This window comes from Octodon degus, unplaced genomic scaffold (assembly GCF_000260255.1).
Source record: "Octodon degus isolate 3935 unplaced genomic scaffold, OctDeg1.0 scaffold00275, whole genome shotgun sequence".
NCBI lineage: Eukaryota > Metazoa > Chordata > Mammalia > Rodentia > Octodontidae > Octodon > Octodon degus.
In genome coordinates this window covers 156,123-168,697 of record NW_004524851.1, presented here as the reverse complement: position 1 = coordinate 168,697, position 12,575 = coordinate 156,123, and the positions used below count along the sequence as shown (strand labels likewise).

Below are 12,575 nucleotides of genomic sequence, written 5' to 3'. Positions count from 1 at the left end.
TTTCCCAGTTCAATGAGAAGAAAGTTTTGAACTAATATTGTTTAGACAAGATGTCATGTCTGCATCTTGTACTATGAATAACTACTACAAAGGCAACAATATGCAATGTATTATTATTACTGTCCTACTAACCTGTTTTGAAACTGTCTCATTGCTACTTCTTAATAAAATTATAATAAAAATAAATAAAATAGTCCTATCAATAACATTTCCTATATTAAATTTCCCTTGCAAACCCTGGCCACAACAATCTCTAGTAAAATTTTAGCACATAATTTAAGTTTGAATAGGTAACAGTTAATGAGTGCTTTCAGGAAGTAATAGCTATTCATTACACACCAATTATTGGGTAAAGAAATGGAGTATGCATTTTTTTCTCAGTTACTCCTCATGAGCACCTCAGGAGTTGAATACTGTGATTATCCTATCAAGAAAAGAAAGTTAAATAATTGGCCTGCAGTGGCAAAGTCAGTGAGTAGATATGGGAAGAAGGGCATATTTGGCTTCTTAGGAGCTAAGTGCCACTAGGAAGAAATCAAGGGCCAGTATTTAGACAAAGCCGAACAATAAAATAAAATCTTTCATAGTTCTAGCTTCACTTGAGACTCAACCACATCTCCATCCCCACTCTGTAGGATGATTTTCCTCCACATTGCTGATTCTGATTCATCAAAGAAAACAAACTATGTTTGATACATTATAGCACTAATATAATTTTGAAAAATTTCAAAATTAGTTTAAAAAGTGGCCTGCCTAAATCTTAAAAAAGTAATTGAATTCTAATTTCATATGTTCCTCATATTTAGATAATTGATGCTTTATTAGCCATGATACAGTGAGGTTTTTTAAAAGAAACTATATAAAAAAGTTTTGTTTTTGTTTCTTTAAAGCCAGCAGCAAAAGTGGACCAAGAAACCTTGACTGAAATGGTGAAGCCCAGTATCGATTATGTGCGCCACAAAAGATTCCGATCTGGAAATTATCCCTCTTCATTAAGCAATGAAACAGATCGCTTGGTGCACTGGTGCCACGGTGCCCCTGGAGTCATCCACATGCTCATGCAAGCCTATAAGGTCAGTCCTCAGCCACGGTCACCCACATGCTCACATCTGCCTGCGCAGGAGTCCTCCACACTTTCAGCTTGATTTGGGAAGCTGATTGGTTGCACCCTAAAAATCTTTTTGAATGGATGTTTTTACAAAATAAATGGGAAGTCTTTATTTTGTTCCTTGTCACTGTGATTGCTGCTGCAAGTGTGCTTTCATGGCATTTGAATTCATATGTAAAGGAAAACACCTGATGGGATAGGAATGCCAGCATTGCAACCACATTTGGGTTCTGTGGTCTTCACACCATTTTACACTCTGACATGAATAAGCCATTATTGTTGGATATACTTATAATCATTCAAGAGCTTTCAGTGGAAGTTGAAAACAAACAGTGCTTTGTCATTTTAGTTTCCATTTAATGCATCTTTATTTTTTGCTTAATACCCACCCTGGGCAGCTCCACTCCCACTGGCCTGTCCCCACCCCACCGGTGACCGGGTGGTAAGCATCACTGTGCTGTGCAGAGGCCTGCTCTCTGCCCAGATCCCGTGTGAACACCTCGCCTTGCTCACTGATTCTAGAACAGAAACCTCAGCTGTTTGGAAAGCAGGAGCCAGAGCTGTTAAGAGCCCATACTTAGTGATTCAAATCTGGTTTTGTCCTCTACAGTGAGACTGTTGAATGTGAGGAAGAGATTATCAGAATCTTCTGGGGTCAGAAAGGCGTCAGCGGTACTTTGCAAAGTGTAAATAATCTAGTTGTCCATGTCGTCGCAGCATGTGCTACAGGTAGTAAGTCCAGCCTGCACCTTCCTGTTGGCACACATGCCGTGAGCCAGACGTGTGAGTGGAAGGCTTCCCTGAGTGTGGCCCAGGAGGGAGCGGCTGGGGAGACAGCACAGCTGCAGCTGCTTTCTCGCAAGTTGCAGTTACTTAAGTTAAGAATGTGCATTTCCCAAGAGCTGTGTCTTAAAATTGACTAGGAAATGTTTACAGTGTTTATGTAACAAGCTTTAACAGCTTCTTGTCTTGCATATAAAATCAGAAGTTCTTCAGGTATGATGAATGGGAAATAAAGTTTTCAAGTATTTGAAAAATATTAATATATATCATAAATGAAACTTAATTTGAGTCCAGATTCACAAAATTTCCCTCCTGCAGATGCTACTCATGTTTAGGTATGATCTTTTTTGGTGATTTGTTGCATTCTGTTTGCCAGTGTCTTGTTGTGGATTGATACATCTATATTCATTAAAGAGATTGGCCTATCCTTCTCTTGATTGCATCCTTGTTTGGTTTTAGAATCAGGGTAGCTTCCAGGTGGGAGTCCTCTTTCCCTGTCAGTTTCATTAAAGAGCTTGGGAATTATTGGAAGTGTTTTAGCACTCCTTAGTGAATCCATCTGAACCTGGGCTTTTCCTGGTAGTTTATTATTATTATTATTATTATTGCTTCAATTTCATTGCCTTTTACTGGATTATTCTTGCATTTTAAGTCATCTTGTTTCAGTTTTGGTAGTTCATATATATCTAGGAATTTATCTGTTTCTCCTGAATTCTCCAGTTTATTGACATGTAGGTTTGCAAAGCAGTTGTTAATGATCTTTTTGATTTTGGCAACAATTTGATTTTCTTTTTTTATTACTTATTTTTAATTTTAATTTATTTGATGAAGGATCTCACTACACAGTTCAGACTCGTAGTGATCCTCCTGTCTCAGCCTCCCTAGTGCTGGGGTGTGCCACCACGCCCGATTTCAGCACACCTGGGGTTCTAGAGCTGGTGCAGCATGTGGTACCAGGGGTAGAACTCAGGTCCTTGTGCTTGCCAGGCAGGCACTCAGCCTGCTGAGCTGAGTTGAACATCTAGATGGAAGGCACAACTGTCCATTGGTGGTGAGTTTCCTTTCCATCCTTAAAGACATCTCTTACTGCTACCTAAAACCCGTGTCATTTGTTCCACATTGGGCTTATCTCAGCATCGGTCTATGTTATAACATGAGCAAACAGATTTGTGGGCTAAGGTCTTACTGTCAGAGAGCTCATGAGTTGACTGAGGTTGTAGAAGAAGGGCTGTAACCCACGTCTTCCAACCCCAGGCCCCTTAGGACTTCCTTTGCATCTGTCTCCCCATACCTTCTGTCCTGAGACTACTTAGGGAAAGTTACCAGCTTGGAAAAGGGGCGTAGGTAAGTGAGTGCACTTTCTGGACAAGTTGTGATTGCTGTAACATGAAGGGGATGATCTGTGCCTGACTCTGGAAACATTTTCTGTGGTTCTTAGACCCTCAAATACGTGCGTGATAAAAGTAGCTTTTCTCATAAAGCATGAATGTGACAGGGCAAGAAAGGGTGCTGCTGATGCCCAGAAACTGAAGTGACATTATGGGGCCATCCTCAACCACCTCTTACCAGGGGAGCCGGAGGGGCTCCCTTCCCATCAAATTCTCCGGGAGTGCCAGCAAGGAGCAAATGGGGTTTGCTTTGGAGCTGACCTGCTCCTTGTGGGACTTCAGGACACAGCCAAAGACAGTGGCTTTTCACCTGCTGTTTTGCCTGATTGTTTCTTTAAGGTGGATAAGAGTGTTTTGTTTTATAACTCATTTGAAGAAGCTTAATGGACCACTGACAAGAGTAGGCATTCATGCTAGCAGTGTGACACAGGAAGATACTGATTGGTGGAGCTTGGCAGTGGTCTGCACCTGTGGTGTGCCACGCCCTGTGCTGAACAGCCAGCACATTATCTCACCGCATCCTCACAGCAGACCTGCTCACAGCAGGCCATGTCATCCTTTCATAGCTGAGAAAACTAAGGGGCTTGCGTGGTTGTCCAAGGTCGCACAGGTAAGAGCTGAGACACAGGCTTGGCCCATCTGACCCCAGAGCCCACCTTTTGGCTGCTTTTATATGGAGAGAAGGGGCTTTGCTTCCGATCCCAGAAGCCTGGGGGTTAGTCATGCTGCCTCTGTTTCCCCTTCTATACCTACAGTCTCAGAACCCTTCTCAGCCTGGTGCCGAGGAGGTCACTGCTCAGGATCGCAGAGTGGGCCCACCTAGCTGTGGCCTCTGCTTCTTGACACTGTGCAGCTCACATGAACTGGAGCAGCCTGGCTGAGGCAGGACAGTATGAATGACAGATGCCAGAGAAGGGCCAGGGAGCAGTTATAGAGTGTGGGAAGAAAGAGGGGAATTGTAGGAGAGAGGCTGGAGCCTAAGCCTGGAGTAGTGGTGCACAGCTGTAACCTCAGCACTCTGGGAGGCAGACAAGAGGATTCAAGCCCAGGCTGGGTAGCACAGTGCTTTAGAGAGACCTTTTCTAAAAATAAAAGCTAAAAGAGCTGGGGATGCAGCTCAGTGCCGAAGTCTTGGGTTCAGTCCTCAGGGATACCAGGGGACCAGCTGAGCCAGTGAGAACAGCTTCCTCTGGCCCCCTCTGCTGTCCACCTCTCTGCAGCGGGCCACAGAAGTGCTGTGGGAACTGCTTTGAATCTGCCACCAGCTGCTGCTCTGAGACCACAGCCATTCTGTGTCCCACTGTGTGAGCACTATCTCAGGCCCACGGTGTGGGCTCTGCAGCTCTCACAGACACACAGGCGGAGCCAGGGTGGGTGCTGGGCATCAATGGCTCAGCTGCCCTCACCGAGGGGACTCGTGACTGCAGCATGTGTGTCCCAAGAACAGTGCTGTGGTCTGTGGTGAAGTGTCTGACAAGGAAAGGAGCCACTTTAGTTGTTTATAAATTAAAGGTTTTTTTAGCCCACATTGCAGTACAGCACTCACGCTCCCTCCAGGAGCCGATGAGTGAACATAGCACATCTCCATTAGTCCCCTTCCCACTTGCAAAATGTGCTACTTAATATTAAGATTTTTTTTTGTTTGTTAGTTTTTTGAGCCAAGGTCTCACTATGTCGTCCAGGCTGACCTTGAACTCATGGTGATCTTCCTGCCTGAGCCCCTCTAGTGCTGGGATCAGTTATTACCACCATGCCCAGTTCAGTATTAATTTTTAAAGCTACATTTTAGAATTATTTCTGCAGAACTATGAATTGGAAGGCAAAAGAAATAGTTTGACCTTGTAAGAGGCTATGTGTCATGTTGTGATTTTTAATTTTTAACTTTTTTTTTTTCCTGAATGGCATTTTTGTTTTCCTAATGTATAATTTTCTAACCAGAAAGAGGAAGTTTTGGTTTGCTTGGTTTTTGGTGTACTGGGGTTGAACCAGGGACTTCACGCTGAAATGTTTCTGCAGCCCCTTGTTTTAGACGCAGAGAAGTTCTTCGAGTTACGGAGCTGACCAGGCAGGACTCCCCCAAGGAGCCTCCCACCTCAGCCTCCCCGTGCTATAAAACAGAAGAGTACTGTAAAGCCTCATGTGGGGCATTCTGGTAACTGTTAGCCTCTTGTTAACATTGCCTTGGTTGTCACTTTCCAGGTGTTTAAGGAGGAGAAGTACCTGAAAGAGGCCATGGAGTGCAGCGATGTGATTTGGCAGCGAGGTCTTCTCCGGAAGGGTTATGGTATCTGCCACGGCACTGCTGGCAATGGCTACTCGTTCCTGTCCCTTTACCACCTCACACAGGACAAGAAGTACCTGTACCGAGCCTGCAAGGTGAGAAGGCCCCCACCATGACCCTTCTCCTCGGTCTCCATTTGGCTCTTCTGTGAGGTGGCTTCTGCTGCACAGCTTTGTCCTGGGCTCCACAGTGCTGTGGTATCTTGTCCACAGCACAGGGTGACACATGCAGACAGCTCCTCGGTGTGTTCTGCAGTCGCATTGCCTAGGTACAGTCACATTGTGTCAGCTCCTTGTCTTTATTTGTAACAATGGGAAAAATATTCTCCATCTGCCAAGGTGTTTCGAGGACCATCGGGACCATAGGCACATGATGCCAGTTGTCCCTGCTCAGAGCGTACTGCAAGCCACAGCCACACTCCTCAGGTGCACAGCACCTCATGCCTGCACTCTCCCCATGTCCCGTGCATGCCTCCTGGCCCCACTCCGCCTGGCCAGATCTCCTGGAGGATGGAGGGACCATGCTTGTGCCCTTGACTCTTAGCCCTGACTGGGGAGGCTTTACCCCCAAAGCCTGCACAGTGGCCCCGGGCTTTCCCCTGTCAGTGTAGGGAGGTCTGTAGGCCTTGAGACTCCCGGCTGAAGGAGCATGCACAGCTATCATGTGTATTTCTCCTGGTTATTGAGCATGTCACACCAGTGCAATGTAAGCTCCATGTCCCATTAGCCTGGGTAACTGCCCTGCATCAGGACCAAGAATAGTGACACCCAGGAGAAATTCATGACTCTCCTCTGAACATGTGGACAATGGCACAAAGCAGGACGCATCAGGCACTTGTGCATGTTATGGCCGTGCACAGCTCTCACGCCATCACACACACAGGAGAGGTGAAGCAGAGTTACCAGAGCACACACAGTGACTGTGTGCTCTGCACACTTCCCTCTGGACAGTGGACGTCTCATAGCACCACGTGCTTCACTCTGACCCTCTGTGGCTTCGCAGTGTACAGATGTCCATGGGGCCCACATGTGGGAGACCACAGGATGCTGTGGGAGCCATCAAGGGGGCAGAGCACAGCTCAGTCCTGGGAAGGCAGAAAGTGGCATCCAGGCCAAGACCTGAAGGTTGGCTGGAAGTTAGTCTAAAGGATGCTAAAAGGAAAGCAAACTACAGATCCACAGGCTGGAAATGTGGAGTACCAGGGTACTGCAGGACGTGCGTGGTAGCGAGGGTGTGGGTTGAGGCACAGGTGGGAAGCAGCCGGATCCTCCAGGCTTCAGCAGCCCTGATGATAGTTATAGCAGGAGGTGAAAAGCTACAGGGAGAATGTACATGGATGTCAGGAGGGCTTGAGATGCCACTGTTTCTTCAAAGATGGAGTTTCACAGATGGGTAAGAAAATGGTGGTCTGGGTGGTGGGGAGGAGGGCTCACACTAAGCTAGAATATGAAGCAGCACCTTGTGTCCTTAGAAGGCCAAATCCAGTGCTGTGTGATGCCACAGTGAGTGGTCCTCTGTTGATAAGCAGCAGGTTGAGTGCCTAGACCTGTGTTGGTGAGGGGCAGATGGTGGGAGGGGCCTGGTCTGTAGGTGAGCCATTCTCAGACCTGGTTTTGCCCCTTGCCCAGATCAAGTAAAGGAAGAAGTCCATGTACCAGTATCTTTCAAGCCCTCGGGTAACTTTAATACTTGGCTATCAGTGTTAATTAGGAGTTAGGATCCCTTCTTTTAGAAAGGTTACCAGGGATAATGATGGAAAGATGAGTCAGGGCTTGGAGCTCCCCCACTGATCATGAGTAGAGAACCCTTGTGTGTACCAGAGCACATCCTGTGATGAGAAAAGGAGACCTAGACACATGTTGAATGTGGGACCCACAGAACTTAGTGCAGTTGTTTTGTTTTAATGTGGAAAAAGCAAGCACCTCAGTGTTTCCATGGGAAACCCAGGTAGACAGTGTAAAACAAGCTTCAAACAGGCTAAAAAAGTAAGTAGATTTGGAAGGTAAAAAGCAAAATAAGTTTGTTACCTGTTCTGAATTTTATCTTCATTGAATTTAACACTTAGGATTAATACACAAGTTGTCAAATTAGGTTAGCTTAAAGCAAAAAAAGGAGGTCTATTATAATAATACAGAAGACACCGCTGAAGAGGCAGAAGGGCCAAGCTGGCTGCTACAAGACAAGCTCTGGGGGTGGAGGTTCATGGGGCCAGCGTTAAGCTGGGGCAGAGAAGCCAGAGCAGGGGTTGTTTTCCAGCATACACTGAGTGCTCCCAGGCTGCGAGCTGCCCACTGAAGGCAGAGAAGAAGGCTGCTTTCATACAGATTTCTTCCAGATGAAAAGGGGGAGGGAGGGGCAGGTCCTGGAGGGTGGGCTGTGGCTGGGTGAGGGCTTCGACCTCAGACTTCTCTGCAGCTGCAAGGGAGAAGCAGAGCTGTACCTCACGGGGCTGGCCACAGGACAGACAACTGTGCAGCTCAGCCCAGCACAGCCCTGCTCCCCACTCGCCTCTTGCGTGCCTCTGGCTCCAGTTCCTGTGAGCTCCCTGCAGTGCTATCCATCCAGAGTGCTGTTCTTACAAGGCTGTCTTTCCTGTCAGTTTGCAGAGTGGTGTCTGGACTATGGAGCGCATGGGTGCCGCATCCCCGACAGGCCCTACTCCCTCTTTGAAGGTAGGCTGTCAGCATTTGCTGAGTGGATGGACTCTCTCCTCCCTGGGGCTCCACACTGGTGCCTTTGGTCCTGCCTGAGTAATAACTTCAAAGCCACAGTGACCATGGGTAGGACAGGGTATTGCTGAAAACAATGCTGAATGTCTTCACCATGCCCTTTCTCTGTCCTGCCAGTTCCTCCAGTGTCCTTAGTACCTGTGAAAGGTTTGTGGACAGTGGGAAAGGTGGGAAAGGCCTGCTGATCAGTGAAGGGAGGCAAGCTTGCTCCCCCCATTTCCCTTGTCATAGGGTCTAACATGGATGGGCTCACAGCAAGCTGGGTAGTTCTTTAAAATACATCATTAGGGGCTGGGGAGGTGGCTCAGTAGAATAAACGCTGGTCTGGCAAGCGCAAGGGCCTGAGTTCAATCCCCAGTCCTGGAAAAAAAAAATAATTAATAAACCATTAAATTATATGGAAATGTCTTAGTTAATTTGCACATTGCCAGGGCAAAATACCTAACACAAGTGAAGGAAGAAAAGGTTTATATAGTTCACAGTTGGTAGAGGTTTCAGTCCTGCTGGCTCCAGGGGCAGGGTGGCTTTGCAGAGAACAGTTCATGGCAAAAAGAAGGTAGCAAAATCAGTAAGGGAGGGAGGGACAAGCTTCTATCTGCTCATTATATTGTGGGCAGGCTACCTGCTTTAAGGTAGGTATAGCACTTGAGCCCTTAATCCTAACCAGAACTGTTTCAAACTCACTAGTGGGCTAGTTGAGTAATACCAGCGTCACATACTCCAGATGCAGCCGCTGCTGAAGAGCACCCTGTGACTGCATGAGGCTGACAGAAAGAAATCTCCAGTCCCAAAAGGTTTTACCAAACATTTAAACTGCTAGTTAGCTCCTGCCTTGATAACTGTGGTTGACAAGTGAGTCCATCTATACACAAGCACACACAGAGATATAAAAACATTTCAGTCCTTCTGTTGGACTTGTTTTCCTGAATTATAGTCTGTCTGTCACACATGCAGCAGCCCATCAGTTGCTGTTGTTTGTACAGATGATCTGTTACTGTGCTTTTCTGAACTTTCAACATTAGCTATTATTATAGTTTTATAATTACTTATTCCTAAATACTTCTAATGTATTAAGTTCCTGTTAGGCTTGAGTCTAGACATGAAAATGCAGGGCCCTGAGACACCAGAAGTCCCTGTGTCAGATACTGCCCAGGAGCCACCCTAAAGCTGCGCTCTTGCTTTGCAGGCATGGCTGGAGCTATTCACTTTCTCTCCGATGTCCTCGTGCCAGAGACGTCACGGTTCCCAGCATTTGAACTTGGCTCTGCCCAGAGAGATTAAAAAGGTGCAATAAGACAACTAAAATACCTGTTGGACCAAAAGCCTCCAGATTGCTCAGTGCCTGACACAACCAACTCTGAATCCTGAAAGAAAAGAAGCAGACACCTTCTGCTTCTCACCTTCTGTGTTGCAGAAACCCTCAAGTTAGAGCATGAGTGACAGAAGCCATCCCCTCAGCATTTGTGACAGTGTGCCCTCAGTGTGTGAAATACGATTTCTTCATATCCATTTCCTGTAGTGCTTGCATGTTCCCTGGTGGTGTCCGCAGGTGTGAGCTGTTCTCTTCATGCGTGCAGTGCTTGGCTTGCACAGGTTCCATTGGCGGCCGCTTTCTGTATCTAATGCGTAAGGGTATCGTCTCTGTGGACAGGCAAGAACTGTTAGGAGGTCTCCTGTATGTTAGAAAGGTCATCAAGGGTGGCCTCCCATTGAGGTCTTGGCATTTTCCACGGGTGCCTTTCTGAAGAATGCCAAAAAAAACCCACCACTGCAAACACTGAACAGGAACAGTAGGCAGGAGGGAATCTGCTGGGACATTTGGGAAAGCACAGTCAGAGCCACCCCAGTCCATGTGTTGGGCTGGCCTGGGGCTGTCGAGAAGTAGGAGGGGTTGCAGGGACTGTTTCATGACCCTCACCTGAGGTCAGCGGGGCTCCTTGAGGACCAGGACAGCCTGGTGGTGAACATCACGATGCCATGAGCGATGTTTACTGACCACATGGTGAATAGCAGGGACTGAGCACTGGTAAGGCTAGAGCATTTGCCCAGGCATGTATTATTACGATGGCTTCCATCCCAGTTGTACCAAATGGTGACTTAATTATTATAGGGACAGTGGATAAATTGGAAATGGGTGATTGTCAAACGTTTGAAATAAGCTGAGTTGTAAGTACATAGAGCTAGTTGAAAATTGTCCTAAGTCTAAATTTGGGGTGGATACATTCCTAATAGGAAATTACAGTGTTATCTGCGTGACATTTCCTTAAAGGGATATTAATTTGGATTAATGCCCCCTGCCTTTAGTAATTCTGTCATATAGAATTCTAGAAGAGCTTTTGTCATCAGGCCGAGGACTTTCTAAGACTCCTGTGCGAGGTAAGGTACGAATTACAGAAGACAGGACTTGGAGTGGCCTGGTCCTTGTCTACAGGGGGCATTTAGGGGCTCATTGGTCCTGGTTTTCAGTCTTTATAGAAAGAAAGAAAGAATATCCATTGTGAAGACCAGTCACCTTTATGCACGTGTGTTTTCCGGGCATTGCTGAATCCTATGTCTGGCACCCTAGACGTGTGACCTTCAGTTCCTGAGGGATGCCCTTGAGTCTCCTCCTTGCAGACAGCCCTGTTTCTAAGTCATGATTAGTTTCTTCTGTGTTAGCTTGGTGCTTCAGTCCTCATGATAAAGCATTTTGTGAATTCCTGCCTGCTGATGGCTTTTCAGAGGAGTCCGTGCCCTCAAGTAGTTGACGGGAATGTTTTAGAGAACCTCACGTACTACCAAGTCTCCTCTAGCAGCATGGTTCCTTCCCTTCCACCCATGCCATCAAAGAAGGACACAGCAGGGCTTGCCACGGAGGCCTGCCTACCTCCTATCTGGGAGATAGAGTGTGGGGCTCACAGAATCCCTGGGCTCTCAGTCATCTTGCAGGAGGCCACCGGGGATACCCTGATTCCAGCCACAGTGACTCTTAGTTACCTGCGTCTGCCCAGGTGCACTTGCTCCTGTGCATGTCTGAAAATGACTGCTTATCCTTCTAGTCAATGTGCTAAGGGAAAGATAAGATACTTGTGAAGCAAATGGAGGAGACCTTAGTTTCAGGGTTTTTAAAGCCTGTGGGGTTGGCACCTTGCTCCTACCCAATAGATGCTGGTGGATGTGCAGCTCTGTGGTTCTCTGTGGACCTGCTTCCCCTTGTGTGCTATGTAGGATGCTGTGTGAAGGGCTGGCTCTCAGTTCCTACAAGCAGAGGAGAAATGCACACACCATCTAGGATGGGGGATTTACAGACATCTGTTTAACCATTCTAAATATTCAAGATCAGATTTCAAAACATCTCGTTCCATTTATTGGACTTGTTTGTGTCCACAACTGTGTTCTCCAAAATGTGTCTAAAATTTTAAAATGTATACATGCACAATACCATTTTAAAATCTGATGGAAAGAAGTTGATATCCACAAAAAGTGTTTGGGATTCTTTGGGTTTGTTAGTAAAAAACAGTTTTGTGGTGATGGCTGTGGAATCTTCATTTGCTCTTGTCTGTTTTGGGCAGTGATATGGGTTAGAGCACTGGTCCCTATTTGAGAATTTGGTTCTTCGTGTGAAAATATGGCTGTCGTTCATGCTCTGATATCTGACTTTGCCTACGCTCTTGCCTTCGACTCCAGCTAGACCTTCTGTAACCTGGATGAACAAGTAGCAGCCACAGGTGTGGAGCTTGAATTACGTGGCAGCCTTTCCTTCTCAACAGTGCAGGGAGGCAGATGACGTCATTGCCACTTTCTTGGGTGTGAGACAGTGGCAGGCCTGCCCAGGTCTGCAGCTGGTGCTGGGGCCAGTCAGATAAAGACCCAGGCGGTTCTTGCAGTGTTCAGACAGTTCTGAATTGCATCAGTGCTCTGCCCCATGTGCCGATGCAGAAGCAAGCCCCTGGAACCAAAAGGGGCCCTGGCACCTGGTCAGTGCACAAAGCAGGACCCTCACAGGGCCCTTCTTCGGCCTCAGTCGTCTTAGCTCTCTACAGCCTGCTCTACAACTGTTTGCTGTCACTGGGAACACCTTTATGTTAGCAAGGCAGGTTCATCTCTACTGCTTCACTTGCTAAATTCAAAAACTAGGCTATCTTAAGTTTAAAGCCCAAATTCCCTAAAATGTTTTTCTAAATCTTCATATACTCCCTCCTTGGTTCCTCTCTGTAGCCCCTAAGGACTCTATCTATCTATCTATTTATTTATTTGATACAGGGTCTCGCTATATAGCTCAGACTCAGTGATCCTCCTGTCTCAGC

The 12,575-nt window shown here is 46.7% G+C and overlaps 1 protein-coding gene across 1 annotated transcript in view; it reads left to right on the top strand.

Moving 5' to 3' along the window:
• The window catches only part of Lancl2 (LanC like 2), a 61,102-nt gene extending 49,303 nt beyond the window's left edge, over positions 1 to 11,799 (top strand). Inside the window, exons 6-9 of the mRNA XM_004646636.2 lie at positions 891 to 1,073; positions 5,479 to 5,655; positions 8,160 to 8,232; positions 9,476 to 11,799. Of these exons, the coding sequence (XP_004646693.1) occupies positions 891 to 1,073; positions 5,479 to 5,655; positions 8,160 to 8,232; positions 9,476 to 9,570 (528 nt within the window). The 3' untranslated portion in view covers positions 9,571 to 11,799. The remainder of the gene's footprint in view (positions 1 to 890; positions 1,074 to 5,478; positions 5,656 to 8,159; positions 8,233 to 9,475) is intronic.
• The last annotated feature ends 776 nt before the right edge of the window (positions 11,800 to 12,575 follow it).